The sequence below is a fragment of the Salvelinus fontinalis genome, chromosome 23 (assembly GCF_029448725.1).
Source record: "Salvelinus fontinalis isolate EN_2023a chromosome 23, ASM2944872v1, whole genome shotgun sequence".
Classification (NCBI taxonomy): domain Eukaryota; kingdom Metazoa; phylum Chordata; class Actinopteri; order Salmoniformes; family Salmonidae; genus Salvelinus; species Salvelinus fontinalis.
In genome coordinates, this window is record NC_074687.1 from 21,003,943 (window position 1) to 21,018,410 (window position 14,468).

Below are 14,468 nucleotides of genomic sequence, written 5' to 3' on the forward strand. Positions count from 1 at the left end.
AATTCATGAAAACATAAAATAGCTTTTCAGTCTTCATTTAAGGTTAGGGTTATGCATAAGGTTAGCAGTGTGGTTACGGTTAGGGTTAAAATCAAATTTTAAAAAGATATTTGTGGAAATATTTTCGGGTTTGTGACTTTGCTGTGGTAACTAGTGCAGGCTCAATAGTGACCACCAAACATATACATGTTATAAACTGCTTATAGAAATCATAAAGCTTTGTGTTTATTCTCAGTTCATGGGATTCATCCATGGCTCTGTATATGTTGGAGATAGATGGAGAGAGAAATGTAAATGTAAAAGTAAAAACACATGCTATTAATTAAATGTCAAGACTAGTGGTCCCGTGTGGCTCAGTTGGTAGAGCATGGCGCTTGCAACGCCAGGGTTGTGGGTTCAATTCCCACGGGGGGACCAGGGTTCAATTCCCACGGGGGGACCAGGATGAATATGTATGAACTTTCCAAGTTGTAAGTCGCTCTGGATAAGAGCGTCTGCTAAATGACTTAAATGTAAAATTATTATTGGTATCATATTATTCAATGAAACGGGGCATGTAATATCCCATGCCCATAACACGTTTATGCACAATCCAATTTAACTGCATATGAAAACATTTAGACATTTTAATTTAGGCAGTGATTGAAAAAAAATAATCGATTAAGCCATGCCTTTTGATCAATTGAGTGGGTCTTCAAGTCGGTGTCAGTCCTTATTGGGTGAATTGTAGAAGTACCGGGTGTGGGATTGTGTGGCACGCTGGTTCGTTTGCAAGGAATACAAAACTGCTTCTCTCAAAGTCTATTCTTCCAACCAGGAAATGAACTACATGGAATAAACCGTGGGAATATTCCAAAAGACTTGCATTGACTTTGACTGAACTTGCAGAGGGACTTGACTTGGAGCCTAGCGTTATTCAAAGGTATTGATCAGAAACACATCTGAAGTTTGAGAATATTTTGGCCGGTGTCGATGTATCAATATATTTGTGCCCGAACAGCATATTGTGTAGGCGATGCACAACATTCAACTCTCTGATCAACGGGAATATACATTTTTGTGACTATTATAAACACGTGGCTAATAAGTATAATAAGCTAATAAACGAATAAGTAGTGTGGTTAACTTGCGATGGACTCGACCTATTGACGAATTCGTGCGGAGGTCCACCCTATGTAATATTGCACTGCGTGCTCTGCGGCGACAGCGCCCGCCCATCGACTTTTTTTCCTAGCAGAGCAGTGAAAGGAGATTGATTTTACTGGAGCAGTCGTGGAGTGTGCACGACCTGCGTACGTTTGGGTAGAGCTATTGCCGCCGGAGGAAGTATTTTATTTACTTTCTCACCAAAGGACTTTGCATACTGATTTTTCGTATTGATCCGAACATCTTGATGTTGGCTGAATTCTAAATAGCGCACCAACAAAGCAAGACATACACACAAAACGCTGGACTCAGGACTCCCTGCTGAGGTGGTTTGTCATCCTACAGTGAGCGCCTCCGCAGTCTCTCTGTCCGATGCGTAGGGAAGGGAGAATGGGCTGGGTCGCCTAGGCGTCTTTTATGGGCGCATGTCATTGACAATATGAGAGATAGCTGAAGGCGATAGTAGAGACAAGCGACACCGAGTATACGGAGCCCCGCATCTCAGAGCAGGATACGGGAGATAGGTGAGGGCATCCCATAGGCAGTAGGCGGAGGGGATCTTACTCTCAAGCCAGCCCAGAAGCGTCAATCCTCGGGGTGCACCAGAGCTGCCCGACGCCGGATACCGAGTCGGCCGCAGACCCCTCATTTCCCCTTCAAAACAGACCGAAGTTTTGCGCCTCCAAACGGATTATAGGAACGGTGTCTGCGGATAGAGAGAAACGGGAGACAATGGGCATCCGCACGCTCCTTACTGCATGTGCGCTGCTTGGTAAGTCACGCCTGTGCCCCATTTCTTACATTGGACAGATTGCAATCTTTCTCAGGGTCCGTCTATTAAAAAACAGAGCGAGTCTTCAGACTACCACTCCTGAGTCATAGCACACCTGCATGCAGACACACCTGCACGACAGATCCCAACACTGAGTGTGTTTAGGTGTGTGTGTGTGTGTGTGTGTGTGTGTGTGTGTGTGTGTGTGTGTGTGTGTGTGTGTGTGTGTGTGTGTGTGTGTGTGTGTGTGTGTGTGTGTGTGTGTGTGTGTGTGTGTGTCACCTCATTAGGAGTCCCTGTGAGAGGGCATTGTATTTGTCACTAATAACAGATGCATTTGAACAGCTGTGTTTATGGATGAGCTGGATAACAGAGACCACATCCCCTTATTACTACGTGTAACCACCTTACATTTTTCACTTTATATAACACCCTGGGCCACTGCTATTATCTCTCTGTCAAACAAATGACATACTCTTTCAGACACAAAATGTAGCATAGCTTACACACACACATATACAGTACCAGTCAAAAGTTTGGACACACCTGGTCATTCCAGGGTTTTTCTTTATTTTTCATTTTTTTCTACATTGTAGAATAATAGTGAAGACATAAACTATGAAATAACACATATGGAATCAAAAAAGTGTTAAACAAATGCAAATATATTTGAGATTCTTCAAAGTAGCCACCCTTTGCCTTTATGACAGCTTTGCACACTCTTGGCATTCTCTCAAACAGCTTCATGAGGTAGTCACCTGGAATGCATTTCAATTAACAGGTGTGCCTTGTTAAAAGTTAATCTGTGGAATTTATTTCCTTTTTAATGTGTTAGAGCCAATCAGTTTTGTTGTGGCAAGGTAGGGGTGGTATATACAGTGGGGAGAACAAGTATTTGATACACTGCTGATTTTGCAGGTTTTCCTACTTACAAAGCGTGTAGAGGTCTGTAATTTTTATCATAGGTACACAAATCCAGAAAATCACATTGTATGATTTTTAAGTAATTAATTTGCATTTTATTGCATGACATAAGTATTTGATCACCTACCAACCAGTAAGAATTCCGGCTCTCACAGACCTGTTAGTTTTTCTTTAAGAGGCCCTCCTGTTCTCCACTCATTACCTGTATTAACTGCACCTGTTTGAACTCGTTACCTGTATAAAAGACACCTGTCCACACACTCAATCAAACAGACTCCAACCGCTCCACAATGGCCAAGATCAGAGAGCTGTGTAAGGACATCAGGGATAAAATTGTAGACCTGCACAAGGCTGGGATGGGCTACAGGACAATAGGCAAGCAGCTTGGTGAGAAGGCAACAACTGTTGGCGCAATTATTAGAAAATGGAAGAAGTTAAAGATGACGGTCAATCACCCTCGGTCTGGGGCTCCATGCAAGATCTCACCTCGTGGGGCATCAATGATCATGAGGAAGGTGAGGGATCAGCCCAGAACTACACGGCAGGACCTGGTCAATGACCTGAAAAGAGCTGGGACCACAGTCTCAAAGAAAACCATTAGTAACACACGACGCCGTCATGGATTAAAATCCTGCAGCGCATGCAAGGTCCCCCTGCTCAAGCCAGCGCATGTCCAGGCCCGTCTGAAGTTTGCCAATGACCATCTGGATGATCCAGAGGAGAAATGGAAGAAGGTCATGTGGTCTGATGAGACAAAAATATAGCTTTTTGGTCTAAACTCCACTCGCCTTGTTTGGAGGAAGAAGAAGGATGAGTACAACCCCAAGAACACCATCCCAACCGTGAAGCATGGAGGTAGAAACATCATTCTTTGGGGATGCTTTTCTGCAAAGGGGACAGGATGACTACACCGTATTGAGGGGAGGATGGATGGGGCCATGTATCGCGAGATCTTGGCCAACAACCTCCTTCCCTCAGTAAGAGCATTGAAGATGGGTCGTGACTGGGTCTTCCAGCATGACAACGACCCGAAACATACAGCCAGGGCAACTATGGAGTGGCTCCGTAAGAAGCATCTCAAGGTCCTGGAGTGGCCTAGCCAGTCTTTAGACCTGAACCCAATAGAACATCTTTGGAGGGAGCTGAAAGTCCGTATTGCCCAGCAACAGCCCCGAAACCTGACGGATCCGGAGAAGGTCTGTATGGAGGAGTGGGCCAAAAACCCCTGCTGCAGTGTGTGCAAACCTGGTCAAGAACTACAGGAAACGTATGATCTCTGTAATTGCAAACAAAGGTTTATGTACCAAATATGAAGTTCTGCTTTTCTGATGTATCAAATACTTATGTCATGCAATAAAATGTAAATTAATTACTTAAAAATCAAACAATGTGATTTTCTGGATTTCTGTTTTAGATTCCGTCTCTCACAGTTGAAGTGTACCTATGATAACAATTACAGACCTCTACATGCTTTGTAAGTAGGAAAACCTGCAAAAGCGGCAGTGTATCAAATACTTGTTCTCCCCACTGTAGAAGATACCAAAATTTGGTTAAAGATCAAGTCCATATTATGGCAAGAACAGCTCAAATATGCAGAGAGACAGTCCATCATTACTTTAAGACATGAAGGTCAATCCATCCGGATAATTTCAATATCTTTGAAAGTTTTTTCAAGTGCAGTCGCAAGAACCATCAAGTACTTTGATGAAACTGGCTCTCATGAGGACCGCCACAGGACAGGAAGACCCAGAGTTACACACACACACACACACACACACACACACACACACACACACACACACACACACACACACACACACACACACACACACACACACACACACACACACACACACACACACACACACACACACACACACACACACACACACACACATACAGACAGAGTGGTCTGCCCCAAACAAACACCAGATGGCTGCTCTGTTCCTAGATGGGAGGTATGTTAATGCTGCCGGGGGGACGGGAGTGATGTGTGTGGTGAAAACAGACCCCTGCGATTCGGAGGGCATTGAATGGGTTAGAGCAGTGGTTCCCAAACTTTTTATAGTCCCGTACCCCTTCAAACATTCAACCCCCAGCTGCGTACCACCTCTAGCACCAGGGTCAGCGCACTTTCAAATGTTGTTTTTTGCCGTCATTGTAAACCTGCACACACACACACACACACACACACTATATGATACATTTATTAAACACAAGAATGAGTGAGTTTTTGTCACAACCAGGCTTGTGGGAAGTGACAAAGAGCTCTTATAGGACCAGGGCACAAATAATAATAATCAATAATGTTGCTCTTTATTTAGCCATCTTACATTTAAAACCTTACTTGTTCATCAACAATTGTGACTAACTCACCACAGGTTAATGAGAAGGGTGTGCTTGAAAGGATGCACATAGCTGTGCAATGTTAGGTTGTAGAGTCTCAGTCTTAAATCATTTTCCACACACAGTCTGTGCCTGTATTTAGTTTTCATGCATGTAAGGGCCGAGAATCCACTCTCACATAGGTACATGGCTGCAAAGGGCATCAGTGTCTTAACAGCTTGATTTGCCAAGGCAGGATACTCTGAGCGCAGCCCTGTCCAGAAATCTGTCTGTGGCTTCTGAATAACATCAAGTTTTTACAGAAACGCTTGTTGCAATTTCAATGAGGCTCTCTTGTTCAGATATCGGTAAGTGGACTGGAGGCAGGACATGAAAGGGATAACGAATCCAGTTGTTTGTGTCGTCCGTTTCGGGAAAGAACCTGCATAATTGTGCACCCAGCTCCCTCAGGTGCTTCGCTATATTACATTTTACATTGTCCGTAAACTTGAGTTCATTTGCAAACAAACAATCATACAATGACGGAAAGACCTATGTGTTGTCCTTGTTAATGCAGACAGAGAAGAGCTCCAACTTCTTAATCATAGCCTCAATTTTGTTCCGCACATTGAATATAGTTGCGGATAGTCCCTGTAATCCTAGATTCAGATCATTCAGGCGAGAAAAAGACATCACCCAGATAAGCCAGTCGTGTGAGAAACTCGTCATAATGCAAGCGGTCAGACAAGTGAAATTATGGTCAGTAAAGAACTTTAAGCTCGTCTCTCGGTTTAAAAAAACGTGTCAGTACTTTTCCCCTTGATAACCAGCGCACTTCTGTATGTTGTAAAAGTGTTACATGGTTGCTGCCCATATCATTGCAAAATGCAGAAAATACAAGAGAGTTCAGGGGCTTTAACGAAGTTAACCATTTTCACTGTAATGTCCAAAATGGCTTTCGAGCAGTCAGGCATTCCCTTGGCAGCAAGAGCCTCTCAGTAGATGCTGCAGTGTATCCAAGTGGAGTCGGGAGCAACTTCTTGCACGTGCGCTACCACTCCACTATGTCTCCTTGTCATGGCTTTTGCGCCATCAGTACAGATACCAACACATATTGACCACCAAAGTCCATTTGATGTCACAAAGCTGTCCGGCACTTAAAAAAATATCCTCTCCTGTTGTCCTTGTTTCCAGTGGTTTGCAGAAGAGGATTTCTTCCTTAATCTTTGGGCTGGACGTGACGCTAGCGAACCACTTCGACAACATCCGGTGAAATTGCAGAGCGCGAAATTCAAATTACAGAAATAGTAATATTTAACATTCATGAAAATACAACAGTCATACATTATAAAAACGCTTAACTTCTTGTTAATCCAGCCACTGTGTCAGATTTCAAAAAGGCTTTACGGCGAAAGCACACCATGCGATTATCTGAGGACAGCGCCCAGCCACAAAAGCAAAACATTTTCCAACCAGGCAGGTGCACCACGAAAGTCAGAAATAGCGATAAAATAAATGCCTTACCTTTGAAGATCTTCATCTGTTGGCACTCCAAAAGGTCCCGGCTACATCACAGATGGTCCTTTTGTTCGATAAAGTCCTTCTTTATATCCCCAAAAACTCAGTTTAGCTGGCGTGCTTCATTCAATAATCCACCGGTTTCTCTCCTTCAAAATGCATACAAAATGAATCCTAAATGTTACCAATAAAATTCTCCAAACAAGTCAAACAACGTTTATAATCAAACTTCAGGTACCCTAATACATAAATAAACAATAACATGTAAGACGGAGAATCGTTATTGTCTTTACCGGAGATAAACGACAAAGTACGTGCTCTCATCCACGCGTGTGAAAACACTACAGCCAAAATGGGTGTCACTTAGAGAAACTACAAATTCTAGCAAATTTTTCCAAAAACAAGCCTGAAACTCTTTCTAAAGACTGTTGACATCTAGTGGAAGCCCTAGGAACTGCAATCTGGGAGGTTTTCCCTTCATATTAAACATGACAGCCATTAGAATCAGTGGTGAGACAAAAAAAAAATTCTGGATGGTTTGTCCTCGGGTTTGTGCCTGCCATATCAGTTCTGTTATACTCACAGACATTATTTTAACAGTTTTAGAAACCTTATAGGGGTTCTCATCCAAATCTACCAATTATATGCATATCCTTGCTTCTGGGCCTGAGTAACAGGCAGTTTACTTCGGGCACGCTTGTCATCCAGACGTCAAAATACTTCCCCCTAGCCCAGAGAGGTTAATTGACTCCCCATAAACGTAACAGACATATACCAGGAGCTGTGCCAGGCCTGCCACGTCTGTTGACTCATCCAGCTGTAAAGCATATCATTCACTGGCTTGTATGTAAAGCAGTAATTGTTTCAAAACATCTCCTGCCATGTCACTGATACGCTGTGATACAGTGTGTTTGATGAAGGCATTGTCTGCATAGTTTTTTAGGCCTTTTCCCCCAGCATTGTCCCAGTCATATCCCCGGCAGCAGGAAGAATTAAGTCCTTCACAATAGTATGGGGCTTGCCTGTCCTAGCCACTCAGTAGCTCACCATAGAAGATGCTTCTACCCCCTTCTTATTAATGGTATCTGTTGTCTTACTACTCGAAAGTCGTCTTAATTCTCGCTCAAAATACTTATTCTTCAAATTGGCATGTTTCGTTTCTAAATGTCCACGCAAGAGTGAAGGTTTCATTGAGTTGTGAGATAGTACTTTTGGACATATAACACACTGTGGCTGAGGAAAGACACTACTCCAAATATAAGTGAAGCCCAAGTCAATGTACAGTAGTTCTCATCACATTTGCACCTCCTTGATGGTCCAACGTCCCTGTCTGTTGTTTTGTGCTTTCCCGGCTAAGGGGGCAGTAGCTCTTCGGCTGCATCCGATTCACAACTGTCAGTGTCCATGCTATCTGGGCTAGCAACAAATGTAGAATTACTGATGCTAGTATTGGATGTGCTCATGGAAGCAGAACAACTAGTGTCATCGACAGGTGCAGGTGTAGTATTGTTAGTAGTAGTAGCAATACTACCAGTAGAGCTGGTATGTGTCTATGGACCCGGACCTTATATTTTTTTAACCATTTATCAATTTTTGAGCAAACTGAATGAGCAGCAGCTACGTTTGGCTACATACGGACCGTTAGTGGAATTCCCGCGAGAGAGTAACGGTTAATGTGATTGGATGTTAATTATTTGACTAGGCTACCTGTATTTGACATTGTGTTGTTATTTCACTGAATACTAGATGGTTTAATTTTATTTTTGGCAGTGAAACGAGGCTACTCAGGCGAGAAAAAACATCACCCAAATGTATAGCCCCGTTGGAAAATATAAACGTGAATCACATTTTTATTTGGCGTAGCCCTGACGGCATTGCGCGTACCCCAGTTTGAGAATGCCCGGGTTAGAGGATTAAGTTAGTTCACATACCCTTTCAGCTGGTCAACCTCATATAGGAGATACCGATTGATTGATCGATTTGAATAATATATATTTTTTCCCAAAGTGTAAAATTCAGATGTAGTATAGAATCACACATTATACATTATATAGACACTATGGTTTTTCCTAGACTGCATAAATACAGAGTACAATATGTTGACATTCTAATTTCCTACAACACAAAAAGCTCTCTCCCAAGCTCTTACATATGGACTGAACGGTGGTACAGTAGTGTACTGTACTGTATAAATGATGTGTGTTTCACCTTGTAGTCGTGACAGAGGCAGAACGTGAGAGCCCTGAATCACTGAGCCTTTCTGGTTCGTATAACTAATAGAAAAGTATAATGTGATGTTCAGCAGTGGGCTGGCTGGTTAAACAGTAATGGAGAAATGCTTCAGTTGGCTATACTGGCTCAGCTGACTTCAGAACAGTTCATACCGGCTCTCTGTGCCTGTCTGCTGTCACTGCCTTTGTTATATACTGATCTCAGGCCAGACTCGTCTTTGACACTGCATGAGCATCATTTTTGTGAGTTATGAATTTCAGTGCTGTTTAAACATTGCTATGACTTTGAGTGGATCCTTCGTGTCTTTTGTGAAAGTTACTCCGATGCTAAGAGTAAATTGTCTGTGGCACACAACGCACTTTAGGCTCTTAACATATCGCCCAGCTGTTTGGCCAACAGATGAGCTGTGTATCTATGTGCTAGTGCCTATGTTTACATATAGAGCGAACATGTCTAGACAGTCCTGGTAGGGGTGGCTGATATGGCTAAGATATCATGTCACAATATTTTGATGTTTCTGAATAATACAAGTTTTAAATGTTTTTTTAATGGGGGGCAGCAGGTAGCCTAGCAGATAAGAGCGTTGGACCAATTACTGAAAGGTCGCTGGTTTGAACCCGTGATCTGACTAGGTGAGAAATGTGTTGATGTGTCCTAACTTCTCCTGTAAGTTGCTCTTAATAACAGCGGTTTCTAAATGACTAAAATGTAAATGTTATGAGGATGGAAACATTTCATTTGGTTTTACTGAGCTTTCTCCATTCTGATTTGTTTTAAACAGATCGCAACTTTGGGTAGAAAACTAGTAGATTTGGCTCATGGTGAAAATAAATTGTGTGGTCATCCTCACAATTCAAGCCAGTCCTCCATGAAAGAAATTCCGTTTGTCCTTTTCTTGCGCTTAATCTGTGTCCATGAAAACGGCCCCTTTGTGTATGGTTTACAGTAATCAGTTACTGGTTTATTCCCTTAAAAAAGGTCTGGATTAGTTGCTGTTATACCATTCTTGGTGAACAAGCAAACCTATTAGGCTACAGCAGTTCTAATGGTTTCAATGGTAAAACTCCCAAACACACACTGTATAGTGTTTTTTTATTGGGTTGCGTTGGGTTTAATGGTAAATATCACTAATCACAATGCATACAGAGACATAAAAAAACATGCAATGTATTATTTTGTTAGGGATGTCACAACATTGTTGTCCCTAGCCCATTTGTCCATCAAAGTTTTGGACTTGTACAAGTCTTCATATGAGAATTGCATCATAGTGTAACGGATTTCCTCCTCCTCTTCATCCGAAAAGGAGGAGCAAGGATTCGACCAAAATGCAGCGTTGGAATAGGACATAATGAATTTATTTAACAAGACAAAAGCGAACTAAACTTGAATAACTAACAAAATAACAAAACGGAGTAGACAGACCTGGACATGCGAACTTACATAAAACTAAGAACTCACGAACAGGAAAAATGACTACACAAAAGAACGAACTGACAAACAAACCGAAACAGTCCCGTGTGGTGCGCAGACACAGACACGGAAGACAACCACCCACAACCATCAATGTGAAAACACCTACCTTAATATGGCTCTCAATCAGAGGAAATGAAAACCACCTGCCTCTAATTGAGAACCATATCAGGTCACCCTTTACCAACATAGAAACACATAACATAGACTGCCCAGCCAAACTCACGCCCTGACCGTCAAACACATACAAAATAACAGAAAACCGGTCAGGAACGTGACACATAGGGACAGTCCTCTCAGAGAGCTGCCACTTGTTGGACTATTCAAGGAGAGTTGGGTTGAAGCATGGCTTGCTGAGATTACATGGAATGACTCCCACCCGTAGGTGGATCCATACCGGTATACCTTAAAAGACGATATATCGCCCAGCCCTAACTGCCTGTAATGAAATCACTCACCATGTCTCTGGCAGTACATCTGTTTGCAGAAGCCTGGCTGGGATAAGTGTGTCTGCATGTTTTTAGGATATTTCTGTTATTGAAGTCCTTTGACTTTGCTTTAATGTTTTATTTTGAAATATGCCTGGAGGCTTTTCTGTGTGTGTGTGTGTGTGTGTGTATTCTGTACTCTGTGCAGAGTAGTGAATGTGAATGTTTCCCCAATCTGGAGGCTTGTTTACCTGAAAACAACAAGACAACGACAAACAAAAGGCTGGCCAATGAAGTCAGTTACTGTGCTCTACCTGTATGGTAATACCCAACTGTTTCCCAACTCCTCACTATTCAGAGAGACAAGTAATTGATAGGTCATTCGTCTGCTTCGGGCTGAGAGAGAGGAGAGCCTTGTGATTGGTCAAGGATCAATAGACTGGGACGATAGAAGTCTGGACAAGTGGAAATCAGATCCATGACCTGCCTCAGTCAGTGCTTGGATAGTTTGTTTACTTTGAGGATAAGGATTCACAGACAAGGGTTTGTGTGTTTGCATTTGTTGTGTACGTGCTTGTGCTCATGCACGCAGCCAGAGCAGAGGTCATGTTACAGCTGCCCTCAGGCCTTAATGGGATCATGAAATGCAGAGTTAGCAGCGGAATGTCCCTACCTTACTGTTAACTTCCACCCCGACACACACTCCTCTGACTGGACAGTTTTATTGTCATGTGCACAAGTACAGTGAAATATCTCTTGCAAGCTCCAAACCCAACAATGCAATAATCAATATCAATGTAGCACAAAAAATAACAAGGTAGAACAAAAACAAACGAGAAATATAAGAAGGACACAAGAAAAGAAGAAGCTATATACGGGGTCAGGTCCAATACCATATTTACAATGTTCTGAGATACTGGAGTGCCTTTGGAAACTATTCAGACCCCTTGACTTTATATAAATTTTTGCTCATTTATAAAAAATAAAAAACAGAAATATCACATTTACGTAAGTACTTTGTTGAAACATCTTTGGCAGCTATTACAGCCTTGAGTCTTCTTAGGTATGACGCTACAAGCTTGGCACACCTGTATTTGGGGAGTTTCTCCCATTCTTCTCTGCAGATCCTCACAAGCTCTATCAGGTTGGATGGGGAGCGTTGCTGCACAGCTATTTTCAGGTATCTCCAGAGATGTTAGATCAGGTTCAAGTCCGGGCTCTGGCTGGGCCAGCCAAGCACATTCAGAGACCTGTGTACTTAAGGTTGTTGCCCTGTTGGAAGTTGACCCTTCGCCCCAGTCTGAGGTCCTGAGCGCTCTGGAGCAGATTTTCATCAAGGATCTCTCTGTACTTTGCTCCGTTCATCTTTACCTCGATCCTGACTAGTCTACCAGTCCCTGCCGCTTAAAAACATCCCCACAGCATGATTCTACCACCACCATGCTTCACCGTAGGGATGGTGCCAGGTTTCCTCCAGACGTGATGATTGGCATTCAGGCCAAAGAGTTCAATCTTGGTTTTATCAGACAAGAGAATCTTGTTTCTCGTGGTCTGAGAGTCTTTAGATGCCTTTTGGCAAACTCAAAGCGGGCTGTCATGTGCCTTTTACTGAGGAGTGGCTTCCGTCTGGCCACTATACCATAAACGCCTGTTTGGTGGAGTGCTGCACAGATGGTTGTCCTTCTGCAAGGTTCTCCCATCTCCACAGAGGAACTCTGGAGCTCTGTCAGAGTGACCATCACCTCCCTGACCAAGGCCCTTCTCCCCCAATTGCTCAGTTTGGCCGGGCGGCCAGCTCTAGGAAGAGTCTTGCTGGTTCCAAACTTCTTCAATTTAAGAACAATTGAAGCCACTGTGTTCTTGGGGACCTTTAATGCTGCAGAATTGTTTTGGTACCCTTCTCCAGATCCGTACCTCGACACAATCCTGTCTGGGCCTTGGATCTCACGGCTTAGGTTTTGCTCTGACATGCACTGTCAACTGTGGGACCTGATATAGATAGGTGTGTATCTTTCCAAATCATGTCCAATCAATTGAATTTACCACAGGTGGACTCCGCTCGAGTTGTAGAAACATTTCAAGGATGATCACTGGAAACCGGAAGCACCTGAGCTCAACTTTGAGTCTCATAGCAAAGGGTCTGAATACTTATGTAAACAAGGTTTTTGTGTTTTTTGTTTTTAATACATTTGCAAAAATGTCTTAACCTGTTATGGGGTATTGTGTGTAGATTGAGGAGTTTTATTTATTGAATCCATTTTAGAGCAAGGCAGTAACATAACAAAATGTGGAAAAAGTAAATGCCTCTGAATACTTTCCCGAAGGAACTGTATGTATAGGTGTAAGGCATCAGGATATACGATAAACAGAGTAGCAACAGCGTATACGATGATTGTATGTGTGCGTGTGTGTAGAGTCATTATAAATGTGTGTATATGTTGGAATGTCTGTGTGTGTTAGTTTGTAGAATCCTATGAGTGTGCATAGAGACAGTGCAAAAACAAAATACAAGGGTCAACTCAGATAGTCCATGTAGCCATTCTGTTAGCTATTTAGCAGTCTTATGGTTTGGGGATAGAACCTGTTCAAGAGCCTGTTGGTGTCGGATTTGATGCATCGGTACCGCTTGCGTGCGGAAGCAGAGAGAACGGTCTATGGCTTTGGTGGCTGGAGTCTTTAACAATTTTACAGGCCTTTCTTTCACACTGCCTGATCTAGGGGTACTGGATGGCAGGGAGCTTGGACCCAGTTATGTAATGGGCTGTCCTTATCACCCTCTGTAGCACCATGCGATTGAGGGCGGTGCTGTTGCCATATAGTGATGCAGCCAGTCAAGATGCTCTCAATGGTGCAGCTGTAGAACTTTTTGAGGATTTGAGGGCCCATGCCAAACCTTTTCAATCTCCCTAGGGGTGAAGAGGCACTGTTGTGCCTTCTTCACGACTGTGCACGTATGAGTGGACCATTTTAAATCCTTAGTGATTTGGCACCGAGTAACTTTTAGCTCTCGACCCGGTCCACTGCAGTCCCATTGATGTGGGCGTGCTCGCTCCCCCCCTACCCGTTTCCTGTAGTCCACGATCAGCTCCTTGGTTTTATCGAAGTTGAGGGAGAGGTGAGTGTTCCGGCACCACACTGCCAGGTCACTGACCTCCTCTCTGTAGGCTGTCTCAACGTCGCCATGATCAAGCCTACCACCATCGTATTGTCAGCAAACTTGAGGATGGGGTTGGAGTTGTGCGTGGCCACGCAGTTGTGGCAGAACAGGGAGTACAGGAGGGAACTAAGCACACACCCCTGTTGAGCCCCCATGTTGAGGGCCAGCATGGCAGAAGTGACATTGCGTACTCTCACGACCTGGGGTCGGCCCGTCAGGAAGTCCAGGATCCAGTTACAGAAGGAGGTGTTCAGTCCCAGGGTCCCTAGCTCGGTGGTGAGCTTGGAGTGGACAATGGTGTTGAACTCAGAGCTGTAGTCAATGAACACATTTCTCACAGAGTAATTCATATCTAGGTGGGTGAGAGCAGTGTGGAGTGCAATTGAGATTGTGTCGTCTATAGATCTGTTGGGGCGGTATGCAAATTGGAGTGGGTCTGGGATGATTGAGTGGATGTGTGCCATAGCCAGCCTTTCAAAGCATTTCATGATTACAG

General features: G+C 43.4%; 1 protein-coding gene across 1 annotated transcript in view; it reads left to right on the top strand.

The window, feature by feature from the left end:
* Positions 1-930: 930 nt before the first annotated feature.
* The window catches only part of LOC129821005 (immunoglobulin superfamily member 3-like), a 205,895-nt gene continuing 192,357 nt past the window's right edge, over positions 931-14,468 (top strand). The window contains exon 1 of the mRNA XM_055878203.1: positions 931-1,918. Within this exon, the coding sequence (XP_055734178.1) occupies positions 1,879-1,918 (40 nt within the window). The 5' untranslated portion in view covers positions 931-1,878. The remainder of the gene's footprint in view (positions 1,919-14,468) is intronic.